This window comes from Lutra lutra, chromosome 5 (genome assembly GCF_902655055.1).
Source record: "Lutra lutra chromosome 5, mLutLut1.2, whole genome shotgun sequence".
NCBI classification, from domain to species: Eukaryota; Metazoa; Chordata; class Mammalia; order Carnivora; family Mustelidae; genus Lutra; species Lutra lutra.
In genome coordinates, this window is record NC_062282.1 from 84,283,047 (window position 1) to 84,303,275 (window position 20,229).

The 20,229-nt window shown below is 40.5% G+C and overlaps 1 protein-coding gene across 5 annotated transcripts in view; it reads left to right on the forward strand.

Annotated features, from left to right (window-relative positions):
* The first annotated feature begins 12,326 nt into the window (after nt 1-12,326).
* RBM27 (RNA binding motif protein 27) overlaps nt 12,327-20,229 on the forward strand; it is a 78,009-nt gene continuing 70,106 nt past the window's right edge. For 4 of the 5 annotated variants that reach the window (XM_047730041.1, XM_047730044.1, XM_047730045.1 and 1 more), the window contains exon 1: nt 12,328-12,574. In XM_047730041.1, the coding sequence (XP_047585997.1) occupies nt 12,516-12,574 (59 nt within the window). In that variant the 5' untranslated portion in view covers nt 12,328-12,515. Of the gene's footprint in view, nt 12,575-20,229 lie in introns of all 5 variants that reach the window. The other variant, XM_047730046.1, reaches the window with a different exon arrangement.

The window sequence follows — 20,229 nt, forward strand, 5'->3', positions numbered from 1 at the left end:
AGTAATATACTTTTTTTTTAAAAAGGGTCATTTGGATTCCATTCTTTCAACAAAAATGTGTGTAGCTTCTACTATGTACAAGGCAGTAGGGGCTGGAGATGCACTACTTTTTTTAAAGTTTATTAAGTAATCTCTACACCCAGCATGGGGCTTGAACCCACTATCCTGAGATCAGGAGTCGCTTGCTCCTCCAACTGCACTAGCCAGACACCCCTGGAAAGACAACACTTGAACAAGACAGGTGCAGTCACCTTCTTCACAGCGATTGCAGTCTAGCGGAAGAGGCAAACATTGAAGCAAATGGAAGATGCAGGCCCATGGAAGTGTTTTAAGCAAGGAAGGGACATGGTCCCATGTATTATAGAGTTCATTCTGAAGAAGGATTGGAAGAAAGCAAAAGTGGAAGAAGGAGGCTTCTGCAATTGTCCAGCTAAGAGGTGAATACATTTTTTTTTTAAGATTTTTTTTTTTTATTTGACAGATCACAAGTAGGCAAAGAGGCAGGCAGAGAGAGACAGGAGGAGGAGGCAGGCTCCCTGCTGAGCAGAGAGCCCGATGCAGAACTCGATTCCAGGACCCTGAGATCATGACCTGAGCCGAAGGCAGAGGCTTTAACCACTGAGCCACCCAGGCGCCCGGGTGAATACATTTTAGATTATGGTGATGGCAGTCAACGTAGAGAAAGGTAAACAGATTCAAGATATTTAGAGAAAGAAATTTATTACACCTTAGTAATACAGCTTTTTAATTGAGAACTGTCAATTCTTTGCTATGCCATATGGAATAACCTTTCTAGATAAATGAACTTAGAAAGGTAGCATAGTGGAAAAGAATTCAGGCTCTGAATCAGACCGGGTTCATCATTTTATTAGCTGGGTGACCTCAGGTGATTCAATTAACCACTTTGTTAAACAAGGGTCATAAAAATAAGTACCTCATAGGATCGCTATGAGGCTTAAAGAAATAATATGTATATAATATGTATTATAATAATATGTAATATAATAATATGTAATATAATAATATGTATATAAACCATATATACTTATATATGTATACACCTGGCATATAGTAAGAACTTTAAGATGTCAGCTATTTTATTATTATTTGAGGAAAATTGGTCTATACATATTAGTCTGATTAAAAACAGAAAAGGTTACTTGTTCTCTATATTAATCTCTTCCCTAACCTAACTGAGCTACTTATCACCATAGAGTAGTATGATACATCTTCTCCAACTGTCGGACCAATCTGCTCATTCTTCAAAACTCCACAACAGAACTCGCCTCCTCTTGTTTTGTTTTTTAAATTTTTTTTGTCCAAACTCACCCCACCAGTCACTCTAGTAAATTCAACTGAATCACCACATCTCAATTTAGATCCATAAAACTATAATTACCTTTAGCTTGTCCCTGAGTCTCTTTGTGTTTGTTTTTCATGCATATGTACCTGACTTCCCTATCTTGAGATTACAGAGTCAGAGGAAGTAATTGTGGGCACTTCTTTTTTTTTTTTTTTTTTAAAGATTTTATTTATTTGTCAGAGAGAGAGGAGAGCGAGCGAGCACAGGTAGACAGAATGGCAGGCAGAGGCAGAGGGAGAAGCAGGCTCCCCGCCAAGCAAGGAGCCCGATGTGGGACTCGATCCCAGGACGCTGGGATCATGACCTGAGCCGAAGGCAGCTGCTTAACCAACTGAGCCACCCAGGCGTCCCTGGGCACTTCTTTTAATACTTCTATTCTACAGGTGTGCAGCATTCAACAAATACGGTTACTTCCCTATCCTATCAGACACCTTTTATTTTTAAAATGATTTTTCAAACCTCTTTTTTTTTTTTTTTTTGGTTTAAAAATGGTTTTCAAGGGGCACCTGGGTGGCTCACTGGGTTAAGCGTCTGCCTTCGGCTCAGGTCATGGTCTCAGGATCCTGGGATCAAGCCCCGCATCAAGCTATCTGCTCGGCAGGGAGCCTGCTTCCCCTCCCTTTCTGCCTGCCTCTCTGCCTACTTGTGATCTCACTCTCTCTGTCAAATAAATAAATAAATAAATATCTTTACCAAAAAAAAAATGCTTTAAAAAAAAAGCTTTTTTAAACCTCTATACTAGTATTCTATCTTAATTTTTATACTTTCTGAATGGTGAATGGACTTTTTTTTTTTTTTTTTGTAATGATAAAAGCAATGAGTATGAAGAGAAGAATGAAGAATCATTCTAGGACTTCTGGGATTAGCTGTTCCTGGAGTTGCTCTGTGTGCAGCCTTTGACAGTGAATGGGCAGCAGAGGAAGAGTGTGTGGTGGTTGTGGTCAAAGGATTTGGAGTAAGATGCCTGGGTCTAAATTGAGGCTCTGTCTCATGCTCCTTCAACCCTGGGACTCTAGAACCTCAGGTGTATAATGTGGATAATGATAATACCTAGCTCTTGAGCTTGCTGTGAGAATAAAATGAGCTACACCAAGCAAGCTGATTAGTCCAGTGCCTGGTTCATAGCAAGAGAATGTTCAAGGATTTTAAGCTAAAGAGAAGGAAGGAAGGAAGAAATAGAAGTGGAGAATACTGGAAGCCAGTTTGATCAGTGCTGGGTCTGAATGTTTGTGTCAAACTTTATATGTTGAAATCCCAATGCCCAGTCTGAAGGTATTAAGAGGTAGAACCTTTGGGAAGTGCTTAGTTTGGGAGGATGGAGCCCTTATGAATGGGATTAGTGCTCTTATAAAAGAGAATCCAGGGGTGCCTGGGTGGCTCTGTTGCTTGAGCATCCGACTCATGGTTTCAGCTCAGGTCATGGCCTCAGGGTCCTAGGATCAAGCCCCACATCAGGCTCCAAGCTCGTCAGGGGATCTGTTTGAGATTTCCTCTCCCTCTTTCTCTGCCCCTCTCTCCACTCTCTGTCTAAAAGAAATAAATAAAATCTTTAAAAAAAAAAAAAAGAACCTGAACAAAATAAAACAAACGAAAAGATAACCCACAAGCTCAACACCCACTTCCACTTTGTGAGTAAACAAACAAAAATGTAGGACCCAGAAGAGGGCCTTCACCAGACATGCTGGCACCCTGATCTCACACCTAGTTTCTGAAACTATGAGAAATAAACTTCTATTGTTTATAAGACACCCAGCCTGTGGTATTTTGTTATAGCAGCTCAAAAGGAAATAATAAAGGGAAATTCTAAATCTGACTGACATGAGCTAAGAACGTGTAGCCATGTTAATTAGGGAGACTTAGATATTAAGACAAATGTACCCGAATTAGAGAAGTTGCACTTCATAGGTACTAAAATTTTTAGAAACTTCTGTTCCCTAGATTTCTCCTGAAGTGGTGATACCTGTAATTCTCAGGAATTAGCAATCACTCACTCGTGCTATACCAATCCAGACTCAGGAACCACAAGCTTCAGCCTGCCATCTTGTCAACATTCCACAAAGCATTGCCAGCTGTGTCATGGGCTCGTATGGGAAACGTGACACCTGAGTCATCAAAACACTGCTTGTAGTTCCTAAATAGCCTACCTATTCAAATTGTCACCACCTTCACCATCATCATTGTGGAGCAGTCCTAGGGCTCCTTAAGGAATGAAAGGAAGGAAGGAAGGAAGAAAGGAAGAAAGAAAAGGAGAAGAAAAAGCAAAGGAACAAACAATTATTAATTAATACAAACTAAATACAAATTAATACAAAAATACAAATTAATTTAAAAATTATTAATAAATATAAACAATTATTAATTAATGAGATTCCAATTTTGAGGACCACATATATTTATATATATACTTTTTTTTTGAAGAAAGCAAGAGAGCACGAGTGAGTTGGGGGGGAGGGGCAGATGGAGACAGAGGGAGAGAATCTCAAGTAGACCCTATGCCCAGCAGTAGCCTGATGCAGAGCATCATCTCAGGAATAGGAGATCATGACCCAAGTGGAAATCAAGAGTCGGATGGTTAGCCAACTAAGCCACCCAGGTGCCCACGAAGGACTATGTTTTGAAAATTTGTTTTGCACATTTATGACATTTAAGATCCCTATTTTATAGTATCAATGAAATGGGACTGCTCTGAACTATGTAAATTGGGGGCACAACCATAGGCCTGCTTTTTTTTTTTTTTTTTTTTTTTTTGTCAAGCTCTCAACATCTTAGTGTCCAGAAGTCAGTATCTTTTTCTAGATGTTCTTCCATATAGCATCTGAGAATGCAGGCTCTAGTGTTAGATTGCCTGGCTTTGAATCATGAACCCCTTCCATCACCTCTATTCCAAACTTGTTGTGTGACCCTGGGCCAATCACTTGACCCCTTTAGGATAGTACTTATTTGGTAATATTGCTGTAATGTTGTATTAGTCATTTATTAATATTTACTGAGGATTGGGACACCTGGGTGGCTCAGTTGGTTAAGCGTCTGCCTTCAGCTCAGGTCGTTATCCCACGGTCTTAAATCGAGTCCCACATTGGGTCCTTGCTCAGCAGGGAGCCTGCTTCTTCCTCTGCTTCCTCTGCTTGCTGCTCCCCACACTTGTGCATGCTCTCTTTCCAACAAATACATTTTAAAAATCTTTAAACAAGGGGCGCCTGGGTGGCTCAGTGGGTTAAAGCCTCTGCCTTCAGCTCAGGTCATGATCCCAGGGTCCTGGGATCCTCTGGGATCGAGCCCCAAATTGGGCTCTCTGCTCAGTGGGGAGCCTGCTTCCCTTCCTGCCTCTCTGCCTACTTGTGGTCTCTGTCAAATAAATAAATAAAATCTTTAAAAAAATTTTTTTTAAATATTTACTCAGCATTTTTTACCTATCAGGTTTGTTTTCAGTGCTAAGGAAAAAGGAGGACAAAATTCTTGACTTAATGAAAATTTATATTCTAGTTAGGATGAGGTAGAGAAAATAAATAAATGAAAAATTTCAGACTATGAAAAATGCTCTGAGGAAGATAAAACAGAATTATGTGATAGAAAATAACCAGAGGAGGGAAGTGAGGTGTTATTTTATTTTATTTTTTTTAAAGATTTTATTTATTTATTTGACACAGAGATCACAAGTAGGCAGAGAGTCAGGCAGAGAGAAAGGGGGAAGCAGGCTCTCCGCTCAGCAGGGATGCTGAGGCAGATGTGGGGCTCAAACCCAGGACCCTGAGACCATGACCTGAGCCGAAGGCAGAGGCTTAATCCACTGAGCCACCCAGGTGCCCCGTGAGGTGTCATTTTAGATGGGATGGTCTGGTTAGGCCTTCCTAAGGAGGTGGATTTGAGCTGACAAGAAAAAGTTAACCATGCAAATATGTATGGAAAAGAGTTCCAGGCAAAAGGACCAGAAAGGCCCTGAGGTGGGAAGGACCTTGAAACGGTTGAGAAACCAAAGATGCTTTGTCCTCACTCCTCTCTTCCCAAACATCCAGGATCCCCTCCTCACATTCAACTAATGATTTCTTCTTAATTCACTGAAAACACAGAAGCTATCAGTAAAGAACATCCATGAGTTACATTTCCTACCTCCATCAACAGGTGTTCTTTTCTTGACATATTATGAACAATCAGAGCACCAATTAAGACCTACCGAACACTTGTACACTAAGTCCCGCTCTTTTTTCCTACTAAGAGATTTTATTGTTGCAGTTGCTCACCTCACCTCTCACATCATCAGATTTTCTTTCTTCATTACATCATACTCATCTGAATCCATACATATCATCTTACCTAATGCAAGCAAGCAAAGAAGTGAAAGAAAAACAGAACAAAATGCAAGCTAACCCTATCTTCTCTATCTCACAATGCCATCTAGTACCACCATTGTTCCACTCCCTTTTACAATAAAACCCTTCATGAGAACTGTCTTACTATCTCTAATTCCTTTCCTGAACCTGTTCCAGTCAGGCGTTCATTTCCTCCACTCCATGGAACTATCCAGGACATCAGTGATTTCCACGCTGCCAAATTCAGTGGTCAATTCCTTATCTTCATTTTCCTTGATCCAAGAACTATACGTATACATATGACACTGTTGAAAACTCCATCTTTTCTGAGACCTATTTCTTTTCTCTCTGTTCTCCTGTCTCATGGCCATGCCTTCTCAGTTGACTTTCTAAATAGGGGAATGCCCTAATGGCCCTTCTAGATATAGTCACTTCCTAGATGATCTTATCCAGGCCTATGGTTTTAAACAAAATATACATGCTGATGAATCCTCAATCTTTAACACCAGACCCAATCTTTCTTATGAACTCCAGACTCACAGATCAAACTGTCTACTTGACATCCCCACTTGGATTTTTATATTTTTTATCAATTATGCCTAAGAAGCTACCCCCAAACTTAGTGGCCTCAAACAATAACCATTTATTATTCCTCACAGTTTCTGTGGGTTAGGTGTGTGGGAGCAACTTGACCAGGTGGTTCTAGCCAGTGGGGTCTTGAGATTACAGTCAAATGTTGGCCAAGGTTGCAGTCATCCAAAGGTTTGACTGGGGCTGGAAGATCTACTTTTTTTTTTTTTTTAAAGATTTTTATTTATTCACTTTGACAGACAGAGAGAGATCACAAGTAGGCAGAGAGGCAGGTAAAGAGAGAAGGAAGAAGGCTCCCCGAGCAGAGAGCCTGATGTGGGGCTCGATCCCAGGATCCTGAAATCATGACCTGAGCCAAAGGCAGACACTCAACCCACTGAGCCACCCAGGCGCCCCAAGGAAGATCTACTTTTTTTTTTAAGATTTATTTATTTATTTACTCGATAGAGAGAGATCACAAGTAGGCAGAGAGGCAGGCAGAGAGAGAGGAAGGGAAGCAGGCTGAGCAGAGAGCAGAGAGCCTGATGTGGGGCTCGATCCCAGGACCCCAGGATCATGACCTGAGCCGAAGGCAGAGGCTTTAACCCACTGAGCCACCCAGGCACCCCGAGGAAGATCTACTTTTAACATGGCTTACTCATAAGGCTAGAAAGTTGGTTGTGGCTATTGGTAAAGAGGTTTCAGCTCCTCAAATTGTGGGCTTGTTCACAGGGTTGATTCTCATGCAACATGGAAACTTGCTTTCCCTAGAACAAGAGATCCCTGTAAAAGCTACAGTGCTTTTTATAAGCTAGACTCGGAAGTCAACGGCTGTTCCTTCTAGAACATTCTGTTGCTTACAAAGATAAGCCCTGATCCAATATGGGAGAAAATACACATGGGTGTGAATACTAGAAGGTGAGCATCATTGGGGGCCATCTTGGAGGCTGGCTACCACAATGTATAATGTCTAAGAAAATACGTACTGTCTAATTTATGTCCAATACTGAATGTATGATCTACCAATCATTCTTTAAATCTGCTTCCCACTTGTTTTCCCCACCTCAGTCCAGTTACTCAAGTCAAACCCCTTGGTGTCATCCTTGATTCCTCTTTGTGTTTTATACCAACTAGTCTGTCAGTAAGACTCATTGATTCTACCTTCAAAATATATCCAGAATCCAACTTCTTACCATCTCTTTCACTGCTATTCTAGGCCAAACCACCATCATCCTATGCCTGAATTATTACTTCTTAACTGTTTTCCCTACCTCCACTTTTATCCCTTCCAGCCTGATTACCATAAGGGAGCCATTTCAATCCTATTTTTAAAAATTAAAAACTAGAATGGATAATTTTATTCATCTGCTTAATACCTTCAGTGTCTTCCAGTCTCACTCAGAATAAGAACCTGAAGTCCTTACCATGACCAACAGAGTCCTCTGTGACTTGGCCCCTAACGACTTCTGTAAACTCTTTTACCATTACTTTCCTCCTGGCTCACTCCACTCCAGCCCCATTGCTCCCCACTTTCCTGAAATGTGCCGATCTAGTACCTGCCTCAAGTCTTTGCACGTCCCTGGAAAGCTCTTCTCCCAGATACCCATGTGACTAACACCTTTACTGCTTCCTGACCACTGCTCGGAGAGTGCTTTAAAGTTCCCCATCATGCTCTTTCCCCACACTTAATTTTTTTTCTTTATAGAATATATCCCACCTGACATATTATATAGCTGTTCATTTGGCATCATTCTCCTCCTGCTAAACTAGATCTCCAAGAGAATACCTATTTTCTTCACTGCTAGAACTCCAGGGACTGTATCGGTGCTTTGCATATTATAGATTTTCAATAAGTATTTCTTTTTAAGTAGGCTTCACGCCCAAAGGGGCTTGAACTCACCATCCTGAGATCAAGAGTTGCATGATTTATCAACTGAGCTAGCTAGGTGCTCCCGGTATTTCTTGAAAGAAAGGCTGGGATGCCTGGCTGGCTCAGCTGGGAAAAGCATATAACTCTTGATCTTGACGTTGCGAGTTTGAGCTGCATGATTGGTGTAAAGATAACTAAAAAATAAATAAATATACTTAAAAAAAAAAAAAAGAAAAGAAACGCTAAGCGCAGGAACCGAGGGGCACCTAGGTGAGTCGGTTGGTTAAGCATCTGCCTTTGGCTCACCAGGGAATCTGCTTCTCCCTTTCCCTCTTGCTGCTCCCCCTGCATGTTCTCTCTCTCTCTCATAAATAAATAAAATCTTTAACATAAACAAATAAACAAACAAATAAATAAATGTAGGAACTGAGGGCATATTGGCGGCTCAGTTGGTTAAGCATGGGACTCTTGATTTTGGCTCAGGTCATGACCTCAGGGTCATGAGATTAAGTCCTGTGTAAGGCTCTACATTAGGCATGGAGCCTGCTTGAAATTTTTTTCTCTCCCTCTCACTCTGCCTTTCCCCCCAGCTCAGCAAGAAGCCTGCTTCTCCTTCTCCCACTCCCTCTGCTTTGGTTCCCTCTCTTTCTGTCTCTCTCTGTCAAATAAATACATAAAATCTTAAAAACAAACAAACAAACATGGACGCCTGGGTGGCTCAGTTGGTTAAGTGTCTGCCTTCAGCTCGGATCATGATCCCAGTGTCCTGGAATCCAGTCCTTCATGGGGCTTCTTGCTCAGCAGGGAGCCTGCTTCTCTCTCTGCCTCTGCTGCCACTCTGCCTGCTTGTGTTCTCTTTTTGATAAATAAATAAAACCTTTAAAAAAGAAAACAAAAACCAAACAAACCCTTAAACATATTTCTCCGAAGAAAACAAATCTATATTTCCATAATGAAGAGAGACGATTCCAATCGTCTTGCTATATATCTGCTAACTCACCTTGCCTTTGCATAGCCAAGATTCAAGTGACATATATTTATTTATTTATAAATAAAAGTAAGTTCTACATTCAATGTGGGACTTGAACTCAGGACCCCAAAATCAGAAGTTTCATGCTCCCCTGACTGAGTCAGCCGGTGCCCGGAAGTGACTCTTCTCTGAGTCAGATGGGCTGCTAGTGGTGACCCAGACTCAGCCGAGACTGATATTTTGATGGATGTGTGTTTAATTAGATGATCATATATAAACGTAGAGGCATGAGAGGGTCTGTTTGTAACTATGAAGTTTCTGGTTTGAAATTCTACCAAAGCTTTGTCTAATTGCATTTTGGGAAGACAGATTGTGATTATACATTACACAGAAATTTAAATCTGAAAAATTACTCTTAACCTCTCTTATATACCTGGGACAGCTCTCAGCCACAGGTTAAAGGAGAGGACAAAAAAAAAAATTGTGGGCAAATCCACTTTGATTATAGAAGGCCTATCCACCTCTAGCAACACTTGTGTGAAATTGCATAGTTAATAGTTCTTCCTCATTGAGGCCCAGTTACCCTAAAGCTGAGAAAGGGAACTTGGTTTGAATAAGGATGGTATAGATGTATATTCTTCCTATAGTCACTCTCTTTTTCCAATGCCTTATATAAATAACCTCTCTCAGATCAACTGACATCTCTTTCTCTTCTTGTGAAGATAAAACTGAGAGAAAAGCCAAACTTTGTAAAGTATCCATTTTTAACATCCACCTTAATTAAGGAAAAAACATTTATTTGATATTAGCCTTATTCTCTACTATCCCAAGAACAGTGTCTAATAGATGGTAACAGGCTTAATACATATTTGTTGGATGAATTTTGAATGAACCACATGGTTAATATTTCAGTGTTTGCTTGCAAGATATTTAAGTGAAGGTTGTAGGTGTGGACTTTATGGTCAAACACAAAGAGAGGCTGGGCCTTTCCACTCATTAGTTTCATGATCTCTCTGAAATGCAATTTTCTCATCTGTGAATATTGTTTACTATAAGGGGGCCTGTGAAGGGGAGAAGCAACAATACATTGAAATATTTAGCAGAGGGCCAGCACAGAGTATGTACTCAAAAACTGTGGCTAGGATTATTATTACAATGCCTGACTGTTAGGCTCCCGGAATCTGAACTCCCAAAAGGCTGGATCGATATAAATGGATATAACTTTTCAAACTTTTTTGATAAAAGCAATTCCTATTCCATTTCTATCACACTACTATTAAGTTCTTTCCTAGCCTGAGGCCTAATCACATCACTCACATTTCTCTTTTTTTAATTTGTCATTTTTGGGTAACACTTCATCTCTGTAGTAGGAAGTAGTAAAGGAAACATGTGGATAAGCATAAGGAAAGGGAGGAGGAAAGAGGGAAGCTTCAACTGTTAGATATGAGAAAGCTATGGGCTTGCTAAGATCTAGATGCAAATTCTGCTCTACCTGCAAATATGTGTGATTCTGGGTAAACTACTCAGTCTCTGGCCTTTTCCCCTCATTTGCAATGTTGGGGAGAAGATGTCATGAAGGAAGTTCTTTAGATGATTTCTAAGTGCTTTTTGCTACTATATTTAAGAGGCCCACAAACTGCAGGCAGCAAGCCAACCCTGGTTGGCCCCTGCTTCTGTTTACTTGCAAGGTAATGATAGCTTTTGCACTTAAAAAAATTTTTTTTAATCAAAAAAATATGTTGTGATGGGCTCCTGGGTGGCTCAGTGGGTTAAGCCGCTGCCTTCGGCTCAGGTCGTGATCTCAGGGTCCTGGGATCGAGCCCCGCATCGGGCTCTCTGCTCAGCGGGGAGCCTGCTTCCCTCTCTCTCTCTCTGCCTGCCTCTCTGTCTACTTGTGATCTCTCTCTGTCAAATAAATAAATGAAATCTTTAAAAAAAAAATATGTTGTGACATTTGAAAATTATCCAAAATTGAAAATCTTATATAAGTTTTACGTGAATACAGTCTTAATCATTTGCTTACATATTACCTATGGCCAGCTTCATGCCAAGCAGGCAGAGCTGGGTGGGTGTCAGAGACCTCCTGGCCCACAAAACCCAAGATATTTACTATTTAGCCCTTTTAAGAAAAATTTGCTTTTTCCTGCTCTATGTATAGATAGCATACCTGTTTATTTTAGGCTGACTCATCTCTCTTATAGAAGGGGTGTGCTCATGAGGTATTTTTCAAAATATTATTATTGTAATGCAAAATCCCATAAACTGTTCAGCTTTCTAAGAGGAGAAACCATTTTGCTCACCTTTGGAATCCAAGTGCTAGTGCCTTACATTGTGCTGGCATATAGCAGGTGCTCAGTATCTGTTGTTGGATAAGCATTGTAAGACCAGTGCCAAGCTGGGAATTTCAAAACTTCAAAAGGAATTTCTCATTCAGTACAAACTAAGTTGCCTATTTTGGTAATTTCGATTGGAAAAAAATATTTCTAAAAACTTTTTTGCTGGCCAAAATTCTCCCTGCAAAAACAAAAACAAAACCAAAACAAAACCCTACTGAATTTTAGATATCTAGTGAAAGGAGAATTTTAAAAAATATTAGAATCGTTCTTCTTCCTAAATAAAGCATATGTTAAAAAGATTGGTAAAATTGAAATGGCCTCAGCCTTCTACAACTGTGCGCCACGTTTTAAAAATGACGATTATTGGAGTCCAGGACATGGTTGTCAGAAACATTCTGCGTAACTTAGGCATAGCGGCGAGAAATACAAGCATGTATGCTGAGCAAAATGATTGTGTAAGAAAAAAAAAAGTAAAATTTTGCGTTCTGTGCAATGTGTCGAACGTGAACGTATTGCACGTTGTGTTGCAGATTTACTACAGCTGAGTCATTTCGGGACACAAGTGTGTTTCCAGGAAAAAACGAGAGATAGGAATCAGGCTGAGGGGCTCGCCGGGTTCCCCCAAGCACTCCCAGTAGCAGACACCGGTATTCCGCGGCGGGCGGCGGCGTGGTCAAAAAAGGAGCCGCGGCCCCTTTAAGAGGCACAGCACCTTCTCCAAGATACCATCTTGCACCAGGAGTTCACGTAAGCTCTCCACCTACCTTGCTATATCCCCTCCTCCTTAACTGGGTACGGCCGGCCGGCGGGGCGAGCGAGCCTTTTCATTGGCTTTGCGCGCACGGCCTTCTTACTTCTATTGGTTCTTGCGCCCGCCACTCGGCGCTATCTCCCGCCCACCTGAGCCGTCGTGTTAGGTTGAGTGAGGGCTCTTGGGTTAGTTCCTGTTAGGCCCCGGCCGGGGGAGTAGGTTGAAGTCTCCTAAGATGCCCGGTGGGCTGGGGCACCGGGAGCTGTGAAGAGGGCGTGAGGAGGCGGAGAGGGGAGACCCGCGGCAGGCTTGAACAAGAGCGGCGGCCGAGCCCGCCTTCCCTGCACCATGCTCATAGAGGATGTGGATGCCCTCAAGTCCTGGCTGGCCAAGTTACTGGAGCCGATGTGAGTGAGCCAGCCTGGGCCAGGGCCGGCGAACGTGGGCGTTGGGGGCCCGCGGGGGTGTGGGGGGAGGGGAGGCGGCGTGGGGGAGGGCGGAGCGGAGGGGCCGCGATCGGGAGGTCCCGGCGACGTCTTGTTTGTAGTACTATCACCATTGTGGGGGGGGGCAGTGGCGGGGGGGAAGCGAGAGCCTGGGGCGTAGAGGCGGTGTGGCTGTGGGACGGGGTGGGGGGGGCGGCAAGGACAGCGAGGGCTTTTTAAATATAAATATTGAGGTGCTGGAAGGGGTAGCAGAAATAGTGAGGGAATTTAAAATTTTGTTGTTTGAGAACTGCGAGAGATCGCAAGGCTGTCGAGGGATTTTTAAACTGAATATTGGGATCTTGAAGGGTGTAGCAGGATGTCGAGGGCTTTATTAACCGATATTAGTATGGGACTAAGATCCAGAAGCGGAGTGTGGAGGGCCTTTAAAAAACGTGAGGGCAGAAAGGAGTAGTAGGGACATTGAGGGCTTTATAGTGATTATTGATGAGCGGTAAGGGTTCAAGAATTTTGAAGGATTTGAGAAATGGGGTAGTTGAAAGGGATATGTGGGCATTGAAGTGTTTTTGGGAATTACTGGAAAGCTGTGAAATATGATAACAAGGATATGAAGGGATTTTAAAATATTATCCAAGAGTTGATAGTGCTAGGAGGACTAATAACTTCTAAATACCATTAAGGGTTGGAAAAAATAAGGGTTTTAAATTTTAAGGGTTGAAAGGGCTACCCTGGTATTCAGTATTATTGGAGGAGTATTTGAAAGGGGGATATCTGAAGCATGCAAGCATTTTTAGTTATAGCTATTGGAGGAATAAAAGGTATAGCAGAAAGACTTAAGAGTTTTGTAAATATTGTTGAAGGATTGTGAGGGCAACTGAGGATAGTGAGGTGTAGGATATTGAGCTAAAAAGAATGAAAAGGGCTCATTTTTAAAAAATATTTTGGGTAGTATTAGTTGTAGAAATATTGGGAGGCTTCAAAGGGATAGCAGAGGTACCAGTTTTGTTTGATTGTTTTGTAACCATTGTAAGAGGGTAGGATTGTGGTGTGTTTATTTGGGATACCCGGGTATAGGTAGTTTCTGAGACATCTCATACAGGGAAGAGAGGGAATGCTGAAGGGAGGATTGGAGAGAGATGATACCTAACTCTCCTGGGAAAGAAGGCATGGAAGGGAAAGGGAAGGGATCATTTCCTGCCCTCTTCTCATTTCTACTACTTAGTTATTCTATTAGAGGTGAGGACTTATAAAGGAAAACTTCTTAAAGGACTGCTAAAGTAAAGGGGTACAAGAGGAAGGGATGGGCAGGCATGCTTCATTAGATTAGATTGCTTTAGTGAAAAAATACAGTTTTTCAGAAGTGGAAATAAGGGATAGTGTGGGAGGCATGGAGGTATGGTGACGTTGGGGCTCTTCGGAGATAGCTACTTCCCCGATTATCTATTACCTGGTCCCTTTGAGAAATCTTGTTAACTAACTTTGTTTGTTGTCGTTTTGCTCCTTTGATTTCTTGGACGTTAACGTCTAGGAAGAGATGCACCTGTAGTCCAATGTATCAGCCTTGTGAAGGTAGGCTGGTTAAAGGAGATAGCATTAGGGGAGGTTTTTTTGTTTTTATTTATTTGTTTGTTTTTTTATTAGGGGAGTTTTGATATCTGAAGTGCTATTTACATTCTGAGGATGAGGAATATGTGAGTAGAGTACAGGTGTTAGCGAAAGTACACTGGGGCTTTTGGGTTTTATATTAGCGGTGGTCTACTTGAAAATTTGTAGAAGAATATGGGCCTCTTGAGTATTCATCATACTTTTTCTACAGTATACTTTTGGAGCACAGTGATGGAGATGGATTGTGACAAAGGTGGGGAATGAAGGAAATAGATTTAGGGAAATTGACCATATATGGAACAGACTAAAAAAAAAGAAAAGAAAAAGGTCTGTGTTTAAAAAATTCTTAACCTTCATGTTATTTAACATAAACCCTTGTGTGTGTGTGCTGGACAATTTTGCATACAGGCTCTGAGTTTGTTAGTTAAATATGTGTGTCTTTGATAGAAGGTGACAAGTTTTAACGTTATAGTTAAGTGCCCTTCTTTTGTAAACTCCCTAAAATGTTTTATTCTGGGTAGTGGTCTTTTCTTTTCTTTTTTTTTTTTTTTTTTTTAAAGATTTTATTTATTTGAAAGAGAGAGCAAGAGTGAGGCGAGGGGCAGAGGGAGAAGCAGACTCTTCACTGACCTAGGAGCCTGATGAGGGGCTTGATCCCAGGACCTCCCAGAACCCGGGGATCATGACCTGAGCCATAGGCAGCCACTAACTGACTGAGCCACCCAGGCACCTCTGGTTTTTTCTTAATATGAAAATTTAGTATGGGTAGGAACTTATTAAACCTCCCAATAGTGTTTTCTCTTGACTTTTTTTGGGCTATTTATACTTTAAGTTTATAGATATTCTGTATTTTCATGGGTAAAAAGTATTTTTAAAGTGATTATTTGAGGGGCACCTGGGTGGCTCAGTGGGTTAAAGCCTCTGCCTTCAGCTCGGGTCATGATCCCAGGGTTCTGGGATTGAGCCCCACATGGGACTCTCTGCTCAGTGGGAAGCCTGCCCCCCTGCCCCCCCCCCCCCCGCCACCTGCCTCTCTGCCTACTTGTGATCTCTGTCTGTCAAATAAATAAATAAAATCTTTAAAAAAAAATGAAAGTGATTATTTCAGTTTGGTTTCCGTATTTGTTTTGAGTTACATGTTCAACTGAAAGCACACATCATGCCTTTTTTTTTTTTAATCGTTACCTTTTTAGGGTTAAAAAGAGCTAAAAATCGCTGTTTAGATTTTAATAATATAGGTAGCTTTTCTAGAAGTACAAAATAAAAGTACTAATTTTTTTAAAAGATTTTATTTATTTATTTGACAGAGAGAGAGAGATCACAAGTAGGCAGAGAGGCAGGCAGAGAGAGAGGGAGAAACAGGCTCCCTGCCGAGCAGAGTGCCCGATGTGGAGGCTCGATCCCAGGACCCTGAGACCATGACCTGAGCTGAAGGCAGAGGCTTAACCCTCTGAGCCACCCAGGCGCCCCAAACGTACTAATTTTTAGTTCATAAAAGTAATGGTTAATAGGAATTAGCAAATGCAAAAAAAAAAAAGAACAGAACAAAAAACGGAAAGAAAGAGCAAATGCTGATATCATACATATTTTCATTCTTAGTATGTTGTCATGGGAGATTATTTTTTGTTTAGATACCCTAAAATGTAATAAATGATATGCTAAAATGGGTTGTATTTGTAAATTCACTTTTTGCATATTCCAGATTGAAGAAAATTTTCATGGCAGATTGGCATGTTGTTACAACATAGCATTTTGGAGCAGTTGTTAGGTTTTCAGATAATGGAGTTGCAGTGGATATGTTGAATTCATACTATCCCTGGGCATGATCCACTATTGCTTGTTTTATTTAGCTTAGTTTACAGTTAACTAAATTTATAAAAGATTTTTAAGCATGTTGTGTCTAGTCACTGGTGAAACAAAGGCATACAGTGAGGTATTTCTGAACCAATCCATTTTCTATGTAATTATTCCCTTTAGACAAATTAGATATATCATCTGCTAGTAGAACTTACCTGTTACTGGCCACTACTTTTGTAGAGGTGGTATCTATCACTTTTACTAGAGGAAAGACAGAAGGATGGTGCCTGGAAGAAATGACTGCTTTAATAGGCAGAGAAAAATCTAGTACCATTTTTGTTGTCAGTGCAGTTCAGGGAGAGATACCATCTTAGTCAAGAAGTTTATATATTTCTTTTCTTACTGTTACGTGGATAGACAAACTCACAAGTCTTGTTCGATGTCTTTATCTTGCCTCACTTCCAAAATATCCTAGATATCTTAGTCATAGAGACTATGTAGGGATTATGCGCAATTGGGAGATGTCATGGTTTCTATCAGAAATAACTTCTCATTTTTCAGTATGTGAATCCTTTAAGAGCAACGTCTAAGTAAATCTAGGGGATATATTAATCACTGAAGAAATTAAAAGTTTAGAAAAAGTTCAGGCAAGCATTTTTCAGTAACAAACATGCATTTCTGCCCAAAAACGTTGTCTTTAGTGGGAAATGTTTTAAGTTATTTATACCAGATATATTAAATATATATAAACATATATAATTCAAGGCTGCTCATTTGGCTTATTATAAAAATTTGTCTTGGCGTAAGTTTTAAAAAGAGTGATGGTGTTTGTAATACTTTTTGGACATTTGCTCTATTATAAAACATCTTTATGTGAATCAGGTTATTTAGTTTCTAGTTTGTCTCTATGTCTGATTATTGTGTGACTTTAGAGAAATTCTCCAAATTTTCTCTAAACAGTTAATCATATTAGCCTTCTACCTACCTCACGGATATGATATGAATATTAATGTGTAGGCTATAAAAAGGGCCTGTGTACCTTAGAATCATTAAATATAAATGAAATTTTATGGCTTTTGAAATATGAAAATATATTAAACTGTTTTTTGCAAAAATATTTTACTTATTAATGTTAAGCTCCACTGTCACTTTCATAATAATCTAAGGCACGCTGGAGCTAGAGTCTCATTGCAGGCCCTGTAGGTAGGACTGGGAATTGCTAGAGAAAGCCATGGCTATGAGGTGCACTTTCTGTGAATTCAGTGAATTCAAGATCTTTTTAAGTGCACTAGGAGATTGAATATGTTGTCATCTCCGAGTGTATGATGGATAAGGCAGCGATAAGCTTCTCATACTAAGATCGTTTTATTGGTTCAGTGGTCGTTGGAGGGGTTATACTTTGGTTGAACTCTGGAGTTACATGGTGCCATAGATTTGCAGTCCTTAATCACATTAAATTCTGATTAGTAATGTCTGCGGCTGCTCAAATGGGGGGAAAAATTGTCACCTGCCAGCTGTGAGACCTGACCTCTCAGATAAATAAACTACAAAGGTGAAATGAGTATTTTGGAGGTTTGTTCTTGAGACTGAGTAGTTCTGATAATGTAGTTAGCGGCTTCAAAGAGTTAGTATACCTCGAAAGTGCTGTGGGACTTGTTTAAGGAGACAGTTACCTATTTCACAGAAAAGGGCTTATTTTGATCAGAAGACTTCTTGGCAAGTTTTAGTATACTAAGTTAAGGACATATTTGTTCTTATGTCCTTTGGTCTGCCTCCTAAATATGTCTGACTTCATTCTTCCTGGCCCAACTGCTATAGGCTAGAAGCCAGAAGTTGCTTTTATAGCTCTATGTTTCCTATTACTGCCTTGTCTCATCCTCGTACAGGGCTGTTACTTACTTTTTTGTTAATTTTTTTAACCATTCGTTATTTTGCACTATAATTATTTGTTTTCATGTTCATCTTTTGGCCACTAGACTGCTTGGCAAGGTCTGTCTTGCTCAGAGTAATTTCATTACCAAGCAAGATGCTTGGCCTTTAATGAATGGTCAGTAAATGTTTAAATGAATCATTATACTTGTATGTACAGATAGGTCGGTTGACAATTTAAAACATAAGATTTTAAAAAAATGTTTTACTTAATTATTTGACAGAGAGAGAGAGTGCACACGCAGAAGAAGGGGGAGTGGCAGGCAGAGGGAGAGGGAGAAGCAGGCTCCCCGACATGGCCTCAATCCTGGGACTCTGGGATCATGACTTGGGCCGAAGGCAGAGGCTTAACTGACTGAACTACCGAGGTGCCCCTAGATTTTTCTTTTTAAATAGTCTGATTTTTAGGATATACTTAGGTGGTGACTGCTGCTTTGTGACCCATAGTCCAAATATCAAAATGGTGTTTGCATATGACAGATGTATGTATTTTTTTTACCCAAAATAAATCTAGGGGTAATTTCTTCAGTTCATGAAAGCCTCTGAGGGGAAGATGGAAGCTTTTATTTGAAAAGAAGTAGAAAAAAAAATGAAAAGAAAAGAAGTAGAAGTACCATTATTTCTCTTTTTAATATCTGTTAACAGGTTCTTAGAACTTAATAGTTATTCACATTAACAATTTGAAAATGTCAACTCAGATATTACTTCTTTTTCTTTCTTTCTTTTTTTTTTTTTTTTTTAAAGATTTTGTTTGTAAGTAATGCCAACACCCAACATGGGGCTTGAACTTAAAACCCCAAGATTAAAAACTCTCAGGGGCGCCTGGGTGGCTTAGTGGGTTAAAGCCTCTGCCTTCAGCTCAGATCATGATCTCAGGGTCCTGGGATAAAGCCCTGCGTTGGGCTCCCTGCTAGGCGGGTAGCCTGCTTTCCCCTCCCTCTCTGCCTCCTCTCTGCCTGCTTGTGATCTCTCTCTGTCAAATAAATAAATAAAATCTTTAAAAAATAAATAAATAAAAAAACTCAATCTCCATCAGCTGAGCCCGCTGGTTGCTCCCCCTGGACCTTTACTTGTTCTTCCAGTGTTGTTTTATTGAAGGAATAATCAATCTGAACACAGATCAGAAGCAGACTTTTTGTTTTTTTATACACTTTTTTTCGTATAAAAATGCAGAAAAAAAAGATAAAATTACTTGTATTTATTTCTAGTTTCTCTTGTGTATATGAACTTCCATGTGATAGCTTCCATATGGTAGCGATAATCAGACTCAAATGTAGAATTTTTTATCTGTATTTTTCCATTTGACCTTATTATCAGAAACATTTTTCATATTCGTGTATTGTTTTTATAACCATCACTTTGGATGCCTAATATTTCATAAACAGTGAGAATGGCTGTGCTGGCTTTACTTTTTCTGTTAAAAATAATGCTGTTTTCAGGGGTGCCTGGGTGGCTAGTCAGTTAAGTGTCTGCCTTCTGCTTAGGTCATGATCCCAGAGTACTGTGATTGAGTCCTGTTGGGCTCCTTGCTCAGTGGGGAGTCTGCTTCTTCCTCTGCCCCTCCCCCTACTCATGCGCATGCTCTCTCTCTCATTTTCTCTCTCTAAAATAAATAAAATCTTAAAAAAAATATAAAGTTCTTTTTACACCACACACACATACATATATCTATCTATCTAGTGTTAATTAGGTATCAGTATTTTCTGTGTTTGGCTTTATTTCCTGAGACTACTAACTACAACTACTGGTCAGAGAACATGAACTTTTTTAAAAGATTTATTTATTTATTTTAGAGGGAGGGGGACCACGTGCAGCTGGGCGCACCCGCACATGGAGGGGGAGAAATTCAAGAGACTCCCCACTGAGTGTGGAGCCCTACTCCGATTGATCCCAGGACCCTGAGATCACCACCTGAGCTGAAACCGAGTTGGACAGTTAACCAACTGAGCCATCCAGGCACCTCGAGAATATGAACCCCGTGAATATTTTTTTTTAAGATTTTATTTATTTATTTGACAGAGAGAGAGAGATCACAAGTAGGCAGAGAGAGAAGGGGAAGTAGGCTCCCTGCTGAGCAGAGACAATCCCCCGCCCCAATGCGGGACTCCATCCCAGGACCCTGAGATCATGACCTGAGCCAAAGGCAGAGGCTTAATCCACTGAGCCACCCAGGTGCCCCCCGAGAATATTTTTATTGGTTGTTGATATACATTGAGATCATGTTTTGTTTTTTTTTTCTCCCAGTGGCTCAATAGCATATTCATTAATTGTCTCACTTCTTTTTT